This window comes from Vanessa cardui, chromosome 8 (genome assembly GCF_905220365.1).
Source record: "Vanessa cardui chromosome 8, ilVanCard2.1, whole genome shotgun sequence".
In the NCBI taxonomy this organism is placed as follows: Eukaryota; Metazoa; Arthropoda; class Insecta; order Lepidoptera; family Nymphalidae; genus Vanessa; species Vanessa cardui.
In genome coordinates this window covers 14,166,619-14,186,343 of record NC_061130.1, presented here as the reverse complement: position 1 = coordinate 14,186,343, position 19,725 = coordinate 14,166,619, and the positions used below count along the sequence as shown (strand labels likewise).

Here is a 19,725-nt window from a genome sequence, read left to right as displayed (position 1 = left end):
AACAGAAATATAATCATTGTTTACTAGTACTAATATTTATTTTTTTTAAGAAATAAATATTGGACAACATCACCTACTCTAATCCCAATGTAAGTAGCTAAAGCACTTATATTATGGAAAAACAGAACTAACGACGGTACCACAAACACCCAGACTCAAGACTAGATTAAATTAATGGACTTTTTCTACATCGACTCTGCCGGGTATCGAACCCGGGACCGCGGAGTGGCGTACCCATGAAAACACACACACACACACACAACGGTGTACACACTACTCGACCACGGAGGTCGTCAAATACACCCTATGCAATTAGGACACATTATATATTAATCATATTATTTATAATAAAATCTCTAAGATACAAGTTTTTATATATGATATAAGATACATTATTAATATGCAATTTATATGTTTGTAACGTTTATATTTATCAGACTGATACGATTAAAATAAAACGTGTCACGAATAAAACAAATCCTCATTTAAATAAACAATGATTAAGATAATATTAATTATATTCCAAATTGATAATATATTTCCATATCTTTATGTATGAAATAACAATATTGTATGCATAAAATAAGCTTTGTTATTAACTGGCTTCAGAGCTTAAAATTTTTAAATTAATATCATAAATATTCATACCTAAAAGTCGCTTATCAAAATCTAAATATTATATATTCAAGGTGGCTTAAAATGGCCCTTTGAATCGTAATGTAACAATGTTGAATCTAACATGACAATTGTAGCTTCCCATTTAGCAATTACCATCGGTTCGGAAAATTCTTTCTCTTTCGGGTTCTCACAAAAGGAACCAACAAGTAACTCATTTGTCACTTTTTTCCACCATTTTATTTATATAGTACGACACAACTTAGATGTCGCATCAGCAAAATTCGTAAAACCGATCGCATCCGAATTGAGTACGCTATTCCAAATTATCAATATTTATTTCTCACGCGAATATGATCTTTGCACAAACGTAGTAACTTGTAATATCATATGACCTAATATAGTTTATAGTTCGTCAACTTGACGCGTCGATTAACATGAACTTGCTTTCTCTGTCGCGTGAATCTATAGCGACGAATAGCGTCGAATGGCGCGCTAGGGAGCTATTTCTATTGGTTGTGTAAATTGGCAGTAATCGGTTTTATTTTCATTCCATTGCATTTTCCGATGGTACATCTAATTGTGTCGTACTATATGTAATTACGTCTATTTAAACCTCATTTGAATTTTGATACATTCTGTATAGAAATTAATAAATACTAAGTTCACGATTTTTATCTGTAATATATGATAGGAACTTTAATTGAATTTTTTTCATTGGTCGAATTAAAAATACCAATGGAATCTTACTAAAGAAACACACCGCTTAACTAGATCTGTATGACCATTGGACCAAAAAATATTTACCTTAGGTTCGGGGTATTTGTGCAGGAACTGCGCCACATATGTCATGATCGACCTCTCATCCGGTTTGTCTACATCCACATCCTCTGCGTCCAGCAGTCTCGCGATACCCAGCGCGGTCTCGGCCACGTCGAACGCGTGCTCGAGACGCTGCCTGTTAGTCTTCCTCTTCATCTCCGCAAGGTTGATTAAGTTGGCCTTGATAGCGTCAATGATAGCGAGGAACGCGATACCATCACGCCAGGATGGACCAAAGTCCGTCACTTGAATGTTGGAGTCCCTAGGGTAAGACATTCGTTATTTAAATCAATGATAAATACGTTATATAAAGGATATGTAATAACGCTAATAATTCTTAATGTTATATAAAAAATAAATAGATAGTAAGAAAATACAAATCAAACTATAATCTAATTAAGCACTTTCAAATTCATCTGGTATTCAAATGGTAGCTTCACTTAAAATTGTTGTAAAATGACGATTCAAAAGTGCTCGTAAAAGCCTACTTGAATAAAGTATATTTTGATTTTGCATTTCTTTGAACCCCTACTGTTTCGGGATATGTGAAGCTTGAATATTATTTTTTGATTGCGTTTTACAATTTATTAAAACTTATAAAGAAATATGAAGATGATCTGAAGTTCATTTGTGAGATGCTAGCAATTGAGATGTATACTTTACACACGTCTAAATCGGTCTCCATATAACCATCCTTTTTTTTTTTGTTGATGCTCCTTCAAGTGTTTCTTGAAGACGTTATAAGTATATTTATTAAGAGAAAACTTAACAAAATATCAATAAAATGTACAAAAATAATGTAATGAATATATGTTATCACTTAAGTTACAACATACAAATATATCAGTTGTTTATTTTGGATATTCCCAAGCGTTTCCCAACGAACAGACAAGCAAAATCATCCAGATAATTCTTTCAAATAATGAATAAATAAATAGTTAATCTTCCCATAACAATATATCTCACAAAGTTAGTTCCTTACAAACTAATAAAGCGAACATATAAAATTACATCTTATAGAACCTTTTTGTATTTATCAACTTGACAACTTTATGCAAAACGATCCTGAACAGGACTTTCCAGTATAAGGCTCACTAACCAGATTGGAACTTTGTGTTATGAGGTCAGCGATCCCTTTTTATCTTTTACATAATACATGATATTACCTTACTGAGGAACTTGTATTATTTAGCATTGGCAAGTGGTAATATGATAAGTAAGGTTGAACTATTATGCTAGATCATGTTCAAGAAAAGTTGTATTAGCTGACTTCAAAAGATAAGGAGATTTTGTTATTGTTCAGAGCTGGTTTTAAAAGTTTTGGTACTAGGTAAAGAAAACACGGAGACATTATTACGAAGGAAAATAATGGCCCACTTATCGAATATATTTCTTCTTTAAGATAATTGGCTGGTTTGTTTACTAGCCTATTTGAGGTATTGGAAAAACTCCCCAAAATTTTATACTTATTTGCTACCAATATTATAATAAAATATTATAATTTCTTTGTCAGCTTATGTAAGAAGCCAATTGAATGAAAATAAAGTCTCCAAAAGAAACTAGCATTATTTGTGTGTGACTGGCCTTGAAGGCAAATTTTAAAGTCTGTTTCCCTAAATTTTATAGATAGCATTTTTAGTAAATTATATGTAATTTACTAAAAATGCTATCTAGGTATTATACTTTAAAGAAAAATGAAATTGTCTTATGACTTAAGAATTCTGTAACTGTAAGAATATTCTAACTTACTTTGGCAAAGCGTTCGCAACCCATTGCAATAGTGTTTTCTTTGCACCCTGTTTCCACCTGTCTTCCGCCCTGTGCGTGGGCGTCGCTGCCCCAGACTCCTGCGACATGACAGACGCACAGCGCGACCCGCCGAGGTATTCAAGTGCTCGGCTGTTTTCTTCAATCTGAGAAAACATCAGGACATTTTCAGTATGGCATTCGACATCGACATCGACATTGTTCTGCTATGGTTTTGGTTATTTCAGACAAATAAAGCATACATAATACATAAACACAATGATAGGAATTAAAATAGGTATATAAATTTCTATATAACTTCGTACATGGAACGATGTACAGTCGGGATTAGAAAAGGTTCGTCACATTAAGATCTATTTTCGTGAGCTCATCATGAGCAATATAATCTGCTTTACCGATCGAAAATGACATATTGCGTCGCAATTATTGGATATTTTTAAGGAACGAATTTGAAAACTGACGAAGTTTTTCTTACCCTGACTGTACGTTAAAAACTATTTAATGAATTAATGGTGTAATGTCATAACTTGTAAATATCCGCTCAAGGAGATAATGCCTTATGAATCTGTCGGGAAATACGCCCCAGTACATTGGACACGTGAATTTGTCATCCAAAGGATGTTCTGATAGGCTCAAATCAGTCAGATTTGAAGCCACAATCTTTGGCAAATATTTTCGTGTTCTAATACAACAATAATCTTCTTATTGTATACTGTGTATCTAATTATTAATTGTCTCCGAGAACTTTTTAGATAAACGGATACAAAAATGCCCATCTGTCAGACATTTACAAGCATTTAGTTTCCTTCAATTAAAAACACAAAAAATTAAAAGGTCATACTAGAAGCTCGCGTTTCACCCACCTTTGGTCCTCTTTCCTGTGGGTCCAATACATTGAGCGAAGCTTGCGCAAACAAAATATATTCAAGCCAATTAAAATGAGAATACATCGATAACGGAGGGAATACGGATTATTTGAGGCAGGCAAATGGATTGAGACATAAAAAGCATAATGAGAGGAGATCAACTAACATTAGGATCAACAATCAACATATATCCAGTTGAAAAACGCTTAGAAGAATATATTCTCCGTAGCGTCATTTGCCATAACAGTGACGAATAATTAAGTGAAAATATCTGTAATGGACCAAAATCATTTGCTCAAAGCGTTTTGCTATTGAAATATTATCAGGAGCCTAATGAACCGCTTTGCATGATTACTATAGCGTTTGGTGAACTTTCACATTTAATAAGTGACTTTAAATATTCCCAACAGTTTGATTTATAGGTTGATTAGTTAAACAAATTCCGTCTTTTTTTTCGAATATCATATCAATACTATTAGAAAGGGAGGACCGTGTTGGAAACCGCAGTAACACTTAATATTAAGATTAGCATTATGAACATAATTTTCTGTTTTAAATATTAATAAGCTTCCATTCGTGTTAAAACATCTCTGCACGACACGGTCCACTAAACATCAACTAAACCGTTCATTAATCCGTTAATTATTAAGATTTATCCTCATTAAAACTGGCTATTGATTAGTGCATACAACCGTGTCATTAAACCTTTAATCTAATCTATATGTACTATACCTATCTAAATATGTTTAGTGTGAAGTCAAAAAATTACTACTAAAAATTTAATGTCGAAAAGTGCTTTTTTAATATCTATGTAACAAACTAGAAATTTCTTTATCTAAGATTTAAGTCTTTCAGAGATCAATGATGACTTTAGCAAATTATATGAGATAATATTGGACTACAAATTATGTAAATAAAATTCCAAAATTATTATCATTATAATCTTCTCAATTTCATCACATATGTATAATAATAGATTTTCTAGTCATATTATTTATATGATATTAACTTAAGCAAATTATATGAGATAATATTGGATTACAAATTATGTAAATAAAATTCCAGAAATAATATCATTATAATCTTCTCGATCTCATCATATACATATAATACATTTGCTGGACATATTAATTATATGATATTAAAACATTTGGCAAAGTGAAGTCACAACATCAATACATCAAATTTTCGTCCAAGATTATTAAATGGGGAGAGGTGAGTTCTTAGTCTACATATAAGTGTTTTTGTTAGGGTAGATCTCAATGATTACCTGGAAGTAGAGGATGATGGTCCAAATGAGACCCAGCACGACAGCTGGTCTTCCATCGACGAGGTCAGCTGCGTTTATGTTGACCAATTTAATTCGCTTCCCCGCAAGGAAGCGGAGAGCGGTGTTTGCGTTGGACAAGAAGTGAGGACGTCGGAGAACACGACCTCGTTCCATTGGCTGTTGACAAAACATTCATTTTAGGACATAATATTAAAAAAACTAATCTAATAGTAAATATACTACAGAATTTGTTTATTTACGACATCACATTACAAACTTCTAAAATGATCAGTGTTTCTTTAGTATATTGTCCATGCATTATATACAGAAACCTTCCTCTCGAATCTCTCCATCTATTAAAAAGAACCGCATCAAAATACGTTGTGCGGTTTTAAAGATTTAAGCGTACATAGGGATATTGGGACAGAGAACGCGACTTAGTTTTATACTATGTATGTAGTAAGTCTTGGGTATAATGTTATTTTTGTCGAGCATATATTAAGGCTATAAGGACATTATTTTCTAAATTTATATCTTCGTTGTCAAGCATCAAAGTTTTCTTTATTTTATTTTAGTAAATCCATAATTGTTCTTTACTAATTCAAAAGATCGTTATCCCATAAAAGATCCATATCAACATTAGCAGATATTTATTGTATTTATTGTCAAACACTGGATTCTCATTTGAATAAAATTTGCATTTATTTATTTTAATGTACAATAAATTCATATATTTTAATATATAATATATAGACTCGGCCACGTGTTATGGCTGTATTATGCATCGAATTACCTATATATTATTTGATTGGCAATTTGGCGTTAAGCTAAAACCAAGGTTTTTGCTTACAATTGTGCAAATTTCATGTTTATATATTTAGTGACATTTGCAACGTAACGTAAAAAAAACGATATTTTTATAGACTTAGATATGTCATACTAGCTATGCCCGTACGCGTACGCGTACCTTGTACGCGTTTGAATTTAACAACAAAAAATATGATTGTAGCCTAAGTTACTTATTATTATAACAGTTATCTGCCTGTAAAAGTCCCGTCAAAATCGATCCAGAGACAAGCCGGGACAAACAGACAGACAGACAAAATACGTAATAAAATTTATTTTGGTATATGTAACGTGTATACATACCTACGCAATGAGTAAAAAGGTCTATTTTGATATTACAAACAGACACTTCAATTTTATTATATGTATAGATTTGATTACGTAAAAGAATGGAATTATTTATTGATAAAAACGAAATAAATCCATCTGCATTTCTCAAATTTCTCACGTGCGCGTCGAATTTAATTCAAAGCGCGCTGTACTTGTATCGTAAATCTTATCTAGCATTACTCGAGAAATGTTTGAAGTCAATACAAGCATCCAGTACTCATCGAACCGCGCGATCCGCTGTCAAGTGGCTGACGAAGATGAGACCGAAATATTTATGGCTGCGTGCCAATATAGAAGCATCCTTAAGGTTCTGCGATAAAACAAACGAACGAAAGAAAACTGCACTGCGCTTCAAATAAAACCATCTAAATTATGTCAAAGGATTTTCAATCAGATGTATAACCCATTTATTGGTTATAGGACTTATATTTCCAATACCAAAATTTTTGGTCTTAGTACCATTTAAATATCAAAATCCAAACCAAAATATACTTTATTCAAAGGCTTTTACGAGCAATTTTGAATCGTCATTTAACAACTATTTATGTGAAGCTACCACCGGTTTGGAATGCAGATTTTACCGAGAAGAACCGGCAAAAATCCAGTAGCTACGTTTTCAATATTTAAAAACACAAAGTCATATCAGTCAAATACAATTATAGATGTATGTTATTTACTGCCTAGAAGTTAACAACTACATACATAGACTTGACATATAACTTCTCCTATACATTTAAAATATTGGAACTGCTACGAAAAAAGTCTTAAATAATTGATGCAACTTACCAATTTCTCGCCAGACAATACTTCGAGTAGGGCCAGGAGCTTTGTGCCGTCTCGTAGGTCGTATATCAGGTCGTCAATCCGCATGGGAGGTATGCGCTGTAAAATTAAGAGTAATCAATAATATCTCAATACAAATATAATCTAATATGACAACCTCCTTGGTCGAGTAGTGTGTTCCGATTCGATTAATTACCAGCCGAGTGGATATAGAAAATTAATTACTTTTCTATGTTGTATTGGGTTTGGATGTTTGTGATACCGGCGTTATTAATGATTTTCCGTAACACAAGTGCTTTAGCTACTCACATTGGGATCAGAATGTATGTGATATTGTCCAATATAATATTATTAAATCTAATCATAAACAACGATTGCGGGTTCAAACCCAGGCAAGTACTAATGATTCATGTGCTTAATTTGTGTTTATAATTCATCTCGTGAAGAAACATGCAAGTGTCTAATTTCAGGTAAATTCTACTACATGTGATTCCATCAATCAGCATAGTAGCAACCTGATGGAATATATACCTTCCTCTCAAAGGGTGAGAAGGCCTTAGCTCAGAAGTGGAAGATTTACAGTCTGTTACTATATTTATATTAAAAACGAATTTAAATATATGTACATAGACCTTATTTGAGAAGAAACTTGAAACTCACCACGGAACATGAGCTTGAAATGTCATAATGGGATATACCACATTGACTATAATAATTATAAAATGTATAGGCTACACGTATCAAAATAGCGAATCACCGTGAATCGGTTGTAACCATTTTAAGTTGGATAGGAAGTGAATGAATGCAATTTTAGAAAGCGCATAATACGTTTCCAAGACTTGCATTTATGTCATAAGGTCCTGTTGATAAAATAAAGTCAAGATTAGTTTTGCTTACGTATGGTAGACTTTAAAATGGTCTCTTAATGTATAATAATTATCTAAAAAATCGACAAAGGAACCCAGTACCCCTAGTATGAGTTTCAATACTTGATGCGTTAATAACGTATCGACTTCTCGAAAACGTTTATGAAGTATTTGTATTCGGTAGTATGAGTTTGACATTACTCGTTTGCATTTAAACCGTGATAACTTATATCCATCTCACTTACACGCGCTAAAAAAGGTGAGACAAATATATTCGACCGTTTTTATTTTATTTGACATCATAATATTGTTTAACTTAAATCCCGACCCATTAAATATTCAGAGATTGTAGTCATCTTCAAATTTAGATTTTGAAAGTAACGAATATTAAATTCAAATTTAGACTCGATTCGAAAAGATCTTAAATCCGTTGTAGATGTCTTTGATATTCAACCTTTATCGAACTAAAAATGAGTCAAAAACCCAGAAAGGATGATAACATTGATTATCTTAAACTAAAAACAAAAACTTACTTTAAATTACATCACAATAAAACATTACTTTTGTTTCAAAGTAGTTTATACAAAGACATTTATAAGGGAAAACAGCTTAAATAAAATGCTCCCTCAAGTGGCAAGGTCAAAGGTGAAAAGCTCCCATTTGTTCTTTTGTTACAGCCTGAACAAGGGTGTCGGAAAAAGCGTGCACATTTTCATAGTTCATTCAGATAATAACTGTCAAGATAATCTATTTATATTTTATCTTTTATGTTTGCTTAATACAATTTACATATGGACTGACATATTTCAATTTTTGGAAAAGTTTAGGAGACGTAGTTCAAAATGAAAAGCAGTGGGTTCGATTCCGTTATAGTGCTATGATCTACTAATATTGATCTTGTTCTAGCAAATTTGAATTTATGTATTGTATTCATATCGTACAGAAAACATTATAAGTAAAGTAACAGCCTGTAAATTTCCCACTGCTGGGATAAGGCCTCCTCTTCCATTAAGGAGAGGGTTTGGAACTTATTCCAAAACGCTGTTCCAATGCGGATTGGTGGAATGCACATGTGGCAGAATTTCGATGAAATTAGACACATGTAAGTTTCTTCTCGATGTTTTCCTTTACCACCGAGCACGAGATGAATTATAAACACAAACTAAGCACATATATATAGTGGTGCTTGCCTGGTTTTGAACTCGCAATCATCGGTCAAGATGCCCGCGTTCTAACCACTGGATCATCTAACCTTTATGAGCGTTCGTGACAGATTACCATCAAGTGACTTCAATGCCAAAAATTGGTCAACCATTTTTAATCCGCCATCTATACATACCAGATATATTGGTTGTTAATTCAATAAAAGATAATCTGTTAAAAAGCAATTGAGTATAATTAAAATAAATTACAGATAATATTTACCTTTGATAAGTGCGAATTGATCCAATTAACGAATGTTTTCTTTTGTACTCTTTCCTGTTCATCTGAAACAAATAAAACAACTATTAAAATATATCCTTGAAAGTACATTATTCTAATTCATATAAAATTTATTGTAAATATCTATTCATAACTGTTTAATCTTTTGTATACCGCGCAGAGATATAAAAATTAAAATAACATAGATTTGGCCTTAATAGAACAGGCGTACAATTTTGGCCTTATCGCTACATAACGATCTCTTCCAGGCAATGAACAGTTTGGGATAGGTCATAGATTATGAGGTGGGTGGTGCTGTTATAATAAATAAAATGGCATGAGTTTATTATTAAAACTATGAAATAAATGTAAATATAGATACTATTATTTTGTATTGTTACTATTTTAACCTAAGAGTGCGACCAAAGGTATATGTATGTATATAAACCACATATATGTAAGTCAAAATATAAAATATTAAATGCCAAATGTTTTAAAGTTGTTGAATTAAATAAAAAATAAGTTAAGTATATTTGAAACCCAGTGAATATCTTTATTTAAATAACTTATTAATTATCAACAAAAACGATTTTATAGATTCTAAATTTAAATATAAAACACATTAATGTAATTAAATAAGGATGGCACTAATTTGTTTTCGTAACCTTTAGATTCGATGACTTTTTATTTTCGTCGTATTACTGCACATCCAATGCATTCATAAATGGAGTAAATAAACACTTAAATACTTCATCTTGTTTTCAAGCAATTAAATCGCTAAATAAAACGATGTCGTCAGGCTTGCTGCACGAGAAAGTGTGAATCACGATGCTCTGTGCCAAGTTCAGTGCACCGATTATGCGTTCGTGCCATTGTATTGGCATATTCTGCCAAATATCGTATGCGAGCTCTTGAATGGTTTGATAACTTCTATTTCTAGTTTATGAGTTCATGCACTTCTGATACGATGAAGTAACCGATGAAATAAAGCTTACATCACAACGAGAGATGACATTACGTGACCTTGGCAAGTTGAGAATACAGACTATGACAATGATGCTTCTAGAATTCTCTCACTTTTCAAATTAGTATAGATTTTGTTTTGCGTCGTTATTGACATACTGATAATAATAGAGTTGACTCAATTATAATCAAATCAACGACATTATTGGAATAGAAAAATATTTGTATATTCCGTAAAATAAAAGCAACGTTCTATAATAAGAATGAGATTGACGTAGCGTAATCATTGTTTGCAGATAGTTTTAAGTGTTTATAAAAAGAAAATAATTTTTTTTATAGAAATATCACAATATTTGTCAATATTATCACTAAATATTATATAAATAAAAATTTTATAAAAAGAAAAACCGACTTCGAACAAAACACTATTTTAAAAGAAATAAATAATCACTAAAAAGTAATAAAAATAATTGCATATTCAACATATTTTTATAGTCCTCCTAAATAAAATGAAATTAAAAATATTAGACCACTTAAAAGTCGATTTACGATTATATAACGTAGTTATAGTTATTGTTATATTTGGAGCCGGTGTCAGCCAAGAAAACCCTACAGTATATCTATCAAAAAACAATACGAGAATACTTTAAGAAATATGTCCACCCGTACGAAGTCGGGACGAGCCGTTAGTTTTGTTTATATTCCCGTAAAATTTACTTATATCGGGCACCAAAGCCTAGACATCTACAGTATCCAGTGTGTCTCTACAAATACAAGGATACTCTGTGTCACGCCATACATATAGGTAAAGCAGTAATGTGTTCGAACGCTACCGATAGAACTTATGACTAATGCTTGCTACAATTTCTACATAAACGCCTGGATAACTTCTTGCATTATTAAGAAATAAAACCTCTTTTCGATTAATATTATGTAACTGGATTTTTTTTAAATATAACCTCAATTCGTTTTGAAAATATATTCCTTACTTAAATCAAAAATCAAAATACTCTTTATTGTACACCAGTAAATATATCACATATACACGGTTAGGAAATATGTACAAGAGCCGGCCTTATCGCTAACACAGCGATCTCTTCCAGGCAACCTTAAGGTAGAGAAAAACAGATATAGAAAGAGGTAGGGGTGTACAGAGCAGATGTAAACATAATAAATAAATACTTACTTAAATAATATATTGAGGAAGACTTTAGATTACCTATCTATGTTATTATTATTATTTAATACCATAAATGTGAAAGTTACTCTGTCTGTCTGTTCGCTCTTTCACGACCAAAACATTGAACCGATTTTGATGGAATTTGAGGCAAAGCAAACTTAAACCTAAAGGAAGGATACGATGCGTTTCTTTCCTAACTCATGACGACCAGCCCTATAAAAGTCTAGTGAGGCCGCGCGCGATAACTAGTTATACATATAACATCATGCAGTAAACGACGTTTATGATACGGCAATAATATATAACAAAAATATACATACTAATGCTTATAATAAAATCGAACTTCATTCAACTCGGTTTGAACTGACGCGAGAATCTTTAGCGACGAATAGCGTCGAATGGCGCGATAGGGAGATGTTTCTATTGGTTGTATAAATCAGCAGTAATCGGTTTTATTGAATTTGCCGATGCTACATCTAAGTTGTGTCGTACTATATACCGTTTACATACGGAAACAAATTATCATTCAGAACATATTTTTCGTTATATGAAGATAATAAACGATAAAAGTTACCTAAACAATAATCGTGTATCAATAATCATTCGTCCTAATTTCACCGACAATATTTACGATAGCGTTTCGTTATTTCATAAAAGCTCACAAAAACGTCGATTAAGTTTCCCGGGCCGTCGATCCAGTGCATGTCATGGTTCCTGGAAGCCTCACGCAGGTGGTGGTGGCTGGTACGGGCAACGACCGATCTGAGCTTTTGAATAGAGCCTTAAATAGACAACCCGAGATTTGTGGGTTTGCGTGAATCTTTTCTTAATAATAAGAAAAACATTTTTACTTTTTCAAATTAAAATATATTTTATTCAATCAAGCTATGTATCTATTGAGTATAAAGCTAACATCGGTACGGAAATAATATTGTTTCGAGAAGATCCGACAAGAAGTCAGTAGTTAACTCCAATTTTAAATACAAGAGGCATTTAAAATTACTTCTAGGAACTATTTCTCATATAACCAAGAATCTTTTGATTATGTGCACCGGTTTTCATGGGTACGCCACTCCGAGGTTCCGGGTTCGATTCCCGGCCGAGGCGAGATGTAGATTACCTTAAGTTTTCTATGTTGTCTTGGGTCTGGGTGTTTGTGGTACCGTCATTACTTCTGATTTTCCATAACACAAGTGCTTTCGCTACTTACATTGGGATCAGAGTAATGTGATGTAATGTGATGTGTTGTTGTCTCATATTTATTTATTTAAAAAAAAATATCATAACACCGTATTGAAGGCTAGGGTTACTTTCGTAACACAATTTATAATTGAAAGGAAACAACCATTTTCTACCATTTATCCTAATTAATCTTATCAGAGAAGTATCTTAGAACACCCTCTTGAAACAAAGTTGCTTTCGCTATATATATTTATTAATATTTACGTTATTTAAGGCGATAAAATATTATATATTAGTGCGAACTATAAAGATAAGTTTATTACAATATTTTACTTGTTTCTGAGTAAAATAGTTAAATATTTCCATATGATTATTGTTTAATAATCTCATGCTATTAAAGTACTAACTACAATAAGCACTTTAACATATTATTAGCATGAAACGGCGATGCGTCGTATACGTCGTTATACATATATGTATTTTATATGTTTCAAAATAACATATGGTCATTATTACAGCGTCCACGTACTAACCGTCTGGGTCAATCTGATCATGCCCGCTGCAAATTGCAAAATCTGTCTACATGTGCAGAAGATATTGACCATTACAGTGAGGATAGACTGCCTACCTATGTGACATACAAAATCAAGATCAGTATTTATTATGCCTCCATTTCAGACCAATATACACCATCCATTTTTATTTCTATAATATATGTATCTCAGTCGTGAAGGGTCGTAACCGACTTACGGATGATACGCCAATCTGGTCCGTGTATCCTATAAATTTTATAAAGAAAATAGTCAATATCACGTCCTCAAATTTCACGCTCACACTTCTGTGATGAGATTCAACAACAAAAACAACAACAACAGCCCATAAATTTCCCACTGCTAGGCTAAGGCCTTCTCTCGCTTTAAGGAGAAGGTTTGGAACATATTCCACCACGCTGTTCCAATGCGGTTTCTTGGAATACACATGTGGCAGAATTTCTATGAAATAAGACACAAGCAGGTCACCTCACGACGTTTTCCCTCACCGAACATGAGATGAATTATAAACACAAATTAAACACATAAAAATTCATTGGTGCTTGATTAGGTTTGAACCCGCAATCATCGGTTAAGATGCACGCGTTCTAACCACAGGGACATTTCCGCTCGTGCACAATAAAATGCATTTAGGTAATAATTACCATTTCTATAGCAACCTTCGTCATTACTGTCTCGAATAACGAATAATGTTAAAAAGCGTTAACTTTTAATCGATATTCGAAATGTCACGCGATAGCCTATATTATTTCATCGCGTGTATCCATTACTTTAACGTTTTTGTTTACGTTTTTTTTATAACTATCAATGATATGTACAGTCAGAATAATATATAATTTTAATTGATTTAGCAAACGCGAACCATATACCCATAAATTACAACAACAAATTTCCAACTCCAGTCTGTATGTCCCGCTTTCAAAACTACTTGGCCGATTTAAATGAAATTTGGTACACAAATAGTCTAGAGCCTTTGAAATGACATAGACTTTTTATTTGAAAAATAGTATTGTAAACAAAGAGGTCTTACATATATAATATTTTAAGTTAATTTGTTAATATGTTCATATTTTCTACGCGAGCAAAGCCTTGTAACAGCTTGTCTTCTATATTATAGAAGATGTATTGACTTTTCAAATCCAATAGGATTCCGTACATGTTTATATATAGTAAAATTCAATCATACTTGAAATAAATAGAATACGGCTTATTACACAATTGACATATTTATGTAGATTTCTTTTTTTATCTATGTAGAGTACATCGCCGTAAAATTGTAAATAAGTACCGTTAGTTTTTATCCCTCGAACTTGTAAACTGGCGAAGATTATGAACGTTTTAAATTACAATAAAATGTCAAAATATAATGACAGTAACAAACGAACGTTGCTATCCTAACCGAAAGATTACATATATATAAATATACATACATATACACATAACATATACATATATACATAAGAATGTTCTTTGAAATAACATAATTTTTACACATTTTTGTTTGTGTATTTTGAGCACACTTAGTGCTTGGACGTATCGACCTTGAGAGTCTCTCGTCAAACCAGTTTTATGCAAAATAACGTAATATATCTACAACTATACAAATAATCATTAACGAACAAGAATCTTCGCCGAATTGTGATAAAATCTTTCTAAATCGAGACGTATATCCATTTCAATCAAATACTGAAATAATATTTATTCTGCATAAAAGAGCTATCCGAACTATTTATAATATTAGCTCTAGGATATGATTACGTATCTATTATTAGCTGCTTCACAATTTGTATATACAGGAAAATATACAAAAATATTCCAAAAAATTTATTAATAAAAGAAATAAAAATAAACTTTGTAACTACTTTCCGTTTGCGTACAGTACAGATAACTTTTTGAGCAATGGTCTACATATAATGAATTAAGACTTGATTAATAAATAAATATTCAACGAACATTTTTTAGAAAAAAATACCTGAAGACAGGACTCTAAATCTGTTTATTTAAAAAGAGCAACTACACGAGTTTCTTGCCATTTCTTAAAAACGGAAACGGTGATGGCACTTAAATATTGAATATTCAATAACGCTTCAATGTGAAGTTTACTTGAATAAAATTGATTGGATTTGATCCTTGGTTACAATTCGGTTCAATTCTTAGTTTAATAGCTTTTAATTGTGCAAAACCAGGCACAGATTATATCACCAATGCCACTTACGAATTCTCAGTTGTCATCTGTCATTGTCATCTGTCAATATGTCAAACCTTGCCACTGATACAGTACTTGTGTGTGTCAAATTTCAAACAAAAGTTTGTAAAAAAAAGTCTTGTTCGAATATTTATCTATAAATAATAAGTAAAGTGCCTCTCCGATGAATAAATATTTTGATCGCTACTCCGCTTTTGTTTGATATAACTTAAGTAAATATTTAATTATTTCCATCGACTAGGTAGAGTAGGGTTGCCAGTCACGTTTTACACAATAGACATAACATTTCAATATAAATAATCCAAAAATATTGCGAGCCTTCCGTGTCATGAGTGAAACGTGATCTCCACTTACTAAAAGAAAATTTACAAATTAATTTGTATGTACCCTATACCTATAGATAGTTACGAACACTTTTTATTTATAATAAAACAAAATGTACATACTGACAAGCAAAATTAGTAATTAAATGGCTATTTTTTTTTACAAAATAGATAACTGATCATCGCTGCCCATAGAAATTTCGAGTTTCGATTTGAGTCGGTGACCCATTCAGGCAGGAAGTAAGCCCAAACAAGAATGTATATATTATGAAGGGAAATATTTTTATCTTCATAACAGACAGCCCTATAGCGTGTAGGCTATGAAGACAATATAAATATTATAAGTAAACTTATTAGCGACTACTGCGCGACTGCCTCCCATACTATTTGTTCATATAATAACCAAAACTATTTGAAAGATATCTGTTTATCGATTTTATTAAAAAAATTCTAACTTGTGAGAATAATTAATTCCATATAATGAGAAGAGAAACGCTCTTACTTACTCTTACTTAACATTTGTAATGGATAAAGAAAATGAAATGAAATCTAACTAAGAGCTGTATGGGAAAACACAATAGGAAATACGAATATCACTAGAAAGATCGAACTGACCCCAAAAAAATTGATAAAGGCTAGTATAATGACAATTATCCTTAGAGTTATTTTTTAGATAACCAACCTAACTTTTAATTTATTCAACACAGGTCAACTTCACACATGAGTTACGTCCATAGAAACATATATATTGGAAAACAAATCAGCGAGTTATTGATCCATCTAATAACATTTTCCACGAATACAATTGGTGACCACATGGAATAAGTTCCAAACTATTTCCTCAAAATGCCTTAACCAACCAATCTTAATTATCTTACTCTTAATTTTAGTATCGTGTCATGATATATTCCTACATGGCAGAATGCAAGACATTAAAAATATCAACAACATTTCATTTTTTTAACATTTTACTTGAAGAAAGGCCTTGTAGAGTAACACCAATATTTTTAAAGATCAAATAGGAATGCTAGTTCAAATCCTAATTCCAGGTAATTATTAAAACCGATTCTTAAACACAGGAAGCTGACTTAGTACCGAACTAAACATGAATAAACATCTTTTATTACACAACGAGATTTAAATGTTACGACTTTCGTATTACTTCAGTAGCGAACGAGTTAAGCCCTTGATTACAATTGATTTTTAAGTACCTATAGTACGACACAACTTAGATGTAGCACCGGCATTCGTAAAACCATCACATCCGAATTAAGTACGCCATCCCAAATTATCAATATTTATTTTTTAAGTGAATATGATCTTTACACAAACGTAATAACTTGTAATATCATATGTCCTAATATATTCGTCAATTTGACACGTCAATTTACTTGCTTTCTCGGGTTGAACTGACGCGAGAATCTATAGCGACGAATAGCGTCAAATGCCGCGAACTATTTCTATTGATTGTGTAAATCGGCAGTCATCGGTTTTATTGAATTTGCCGATGCTACATCTAAGTTGTGTCGTACTATACGTCGATCTGTTTCCGAACACGAATTGTTAATCAATTTTCCGTTAATGAGTTTTCTAGCGAATAAACCGAGCTTTCAATTCTTTGTAAAACAGAAGTATTTTAACATTAACAATCCTAAGAATTTTTAAATTTAACTTCGGAAATAATTTAATTGTTTAGTCTTATTACTAATCATCATTAATATCACATAATCCTTCTATTGTAGTAGTTTTTATAGTGTGAAAAAAACCGGCAAGAAGTTAAGTTGTTGCTTGTCAAAATTAATTTAGAGATAGTTTTAAATTGTTTCTTAAGCATAACTCATAAATTTAAATAAATAAACACAAAATTATTAATAGTTAAAATTAATAATCTGTAAATGTCTCAAGCTCGAACAAATGCCTTCTTTCTACGCTGTTCTTATTTGCAAGTAGAGATCGATGCAGAAAATCAACTTCTACCGTACAATCTATGTATAACCGTCCTATCGTCTTCACATACTGGTACCTACACAGGTAGGGTAAAGTCTACCGCTATCTACTAGTAGGTAGAATTGACTACAATACGACTAATCACTACATAGTATAAAACAAAGTCGCTTTCTCTGTCCCTACATCCCTATCTATGCTTAAATCTTTAAAACTACGCAACGGATTTTGATACAGTGTTTTAATAGATAGAGTGATTCGAGAAGAAGATTTCTATATACAATACATGATAATTTAGTAAAGAAACACTGATAAATTTAGAAGTTTCTACTGTGATGTATGAATGTATGTATGATAATGCACCCGTGCGAAGCCAGGGCGGGTCGCCAGTAATGTAATACTATACAAAAACAATCGCCATCGGCCGCCAAACGCTATGACAGGTTATATTGGATGACGTAATGAGGCGCCAATGTCGGTCCATTACTGACAGCAGGATATAAATAATTTAAATATGTGGTCACCTTTAAAGTCATGACACAGTAATAATGGAGCTATCACACTGTTACTAATATCAACATAGAAATGACGCAATATATCATTACTACATAATTAAAAATATATTACACGATGTAAAAGAAATGTCATCTGATGCAGAAAGAGTTGAAATGATTTGTTTCGATTATTGGAGATGCATTACAGCAATGTACGTCAACTTAAAATTTTCTCCCCGAGAAAAGACCAAATACTAACTAAGCCATTTATTGTATGCAATTTTAATGACAGTCTTGTGTATAATCAGAGAATATGTACAAATTCAACGCTTTCATATAATAATTAGAATAAAATAATTGTTATTTTCTGCTTTTTACCATACGTGATTCCGACTCGATATCTTATTTTTGGAAGCCTGTTTGACTAATTTCCTTATTTGCAATTAACAAAAAACATGCAACTGTTTTCCTCAAAACCAGAAGTCTAATTAAATCATTATAAGTGTCCTAAGCTCGTCTACAGAATAATTTTTCAATACAATTTTTCATATTTTTAACAATAGTATGGCGAATTTCCATACAAACTTTTATTCCTTATTTAACGCCGTAAAAATCTTGTACAATAATTTCATCCTGGCGATTCCAACAGGATGGAATTGAGTATCATTTAAAATTTCATTAAGTACATATTCAAATACGTCAAATTACTTTCCAATATTCAACGATAGCATTACCAAAAATAATTTCGATAATAAACTAAAAATCCAGGACAATTACCAAAAAATTGGGGCGCACAAAATTAGGAAAGCTGGCAACACTGCTCTATGTCATTGACAAACAAACTAAAACCAATTTCTGTGCCAACAAGGTCAGACCGGTAAACAGATAACAAATACATTATTGAGTCGGTTTACACGTCCGAGTTAGAAGTGCACCACAATAGACGTTCGGAAACGTTATTCAAATTTACGATTTTATGTAACGAATTATTTTTTATCGGAATAAAATATTATTTGAAAACAAATCGTTTGTACTATTTACTAAATATGATCAAATATATCTGATAGAGTCGAGATGACCCAGTGGTTAGAACGCGTGCATCTTAACCGATGATTGCGGATTCAAACCCAGGCAAGCACCGCTGATTCATGTGCTTAATTTGTCTTTATTATTTATCTCGTGCTCAACAGCGAAGGAAAACATCGTGAGGAAACCTGCATGTATTTAATTTCATAGAAAATCTGCCACATGTGTATTCCACCAAACCTCATTTGAACAGAGTTATGGAATATTTT

The 19,725-nt window shown here is 32.1% G+C and overlaps 1 protein-coding gene across 7 annotated transcripts in view; it reads right to left on the bottom strand.

Annotated features, from left to right (window-relative positions):
* Positions 1-19,725, bottom strand: part of LOC124532015 (muscle-specific protein 300 kDa) — a 197,069-nt gene that overhangs the window by 107,984 nt on the left and 69,360 nt on the right. For all 7 annotated transcript variants that reach the window (XM_047106635.1, XM_047106633.1, XM_047106636.1 and 4 more), the window contains 5 exons: positions 9,591-9,652; positions 7,303-7,398; positions 5,341-5,517; positions 3,187-3,350; positions 1,423-1,699 (listed from right to left, as the gene is read on the bottom strand). In XM_047106635.1, the coding sequence (XP_046962591.1) occupies positions 1,423-1,699; positions 3,187-3,350; positions 5,341-5,517; positions 7,303-7,398; positions 9,591-9,652 (776 nt within the window). The remainder of the gene's footprint in view (positions 1-1,422; positions 1,700-3,186; positions 3,351-5,340; positions 5,518-7,302; positions 7,399-9,590; positions 9,653-19,725) is intronic.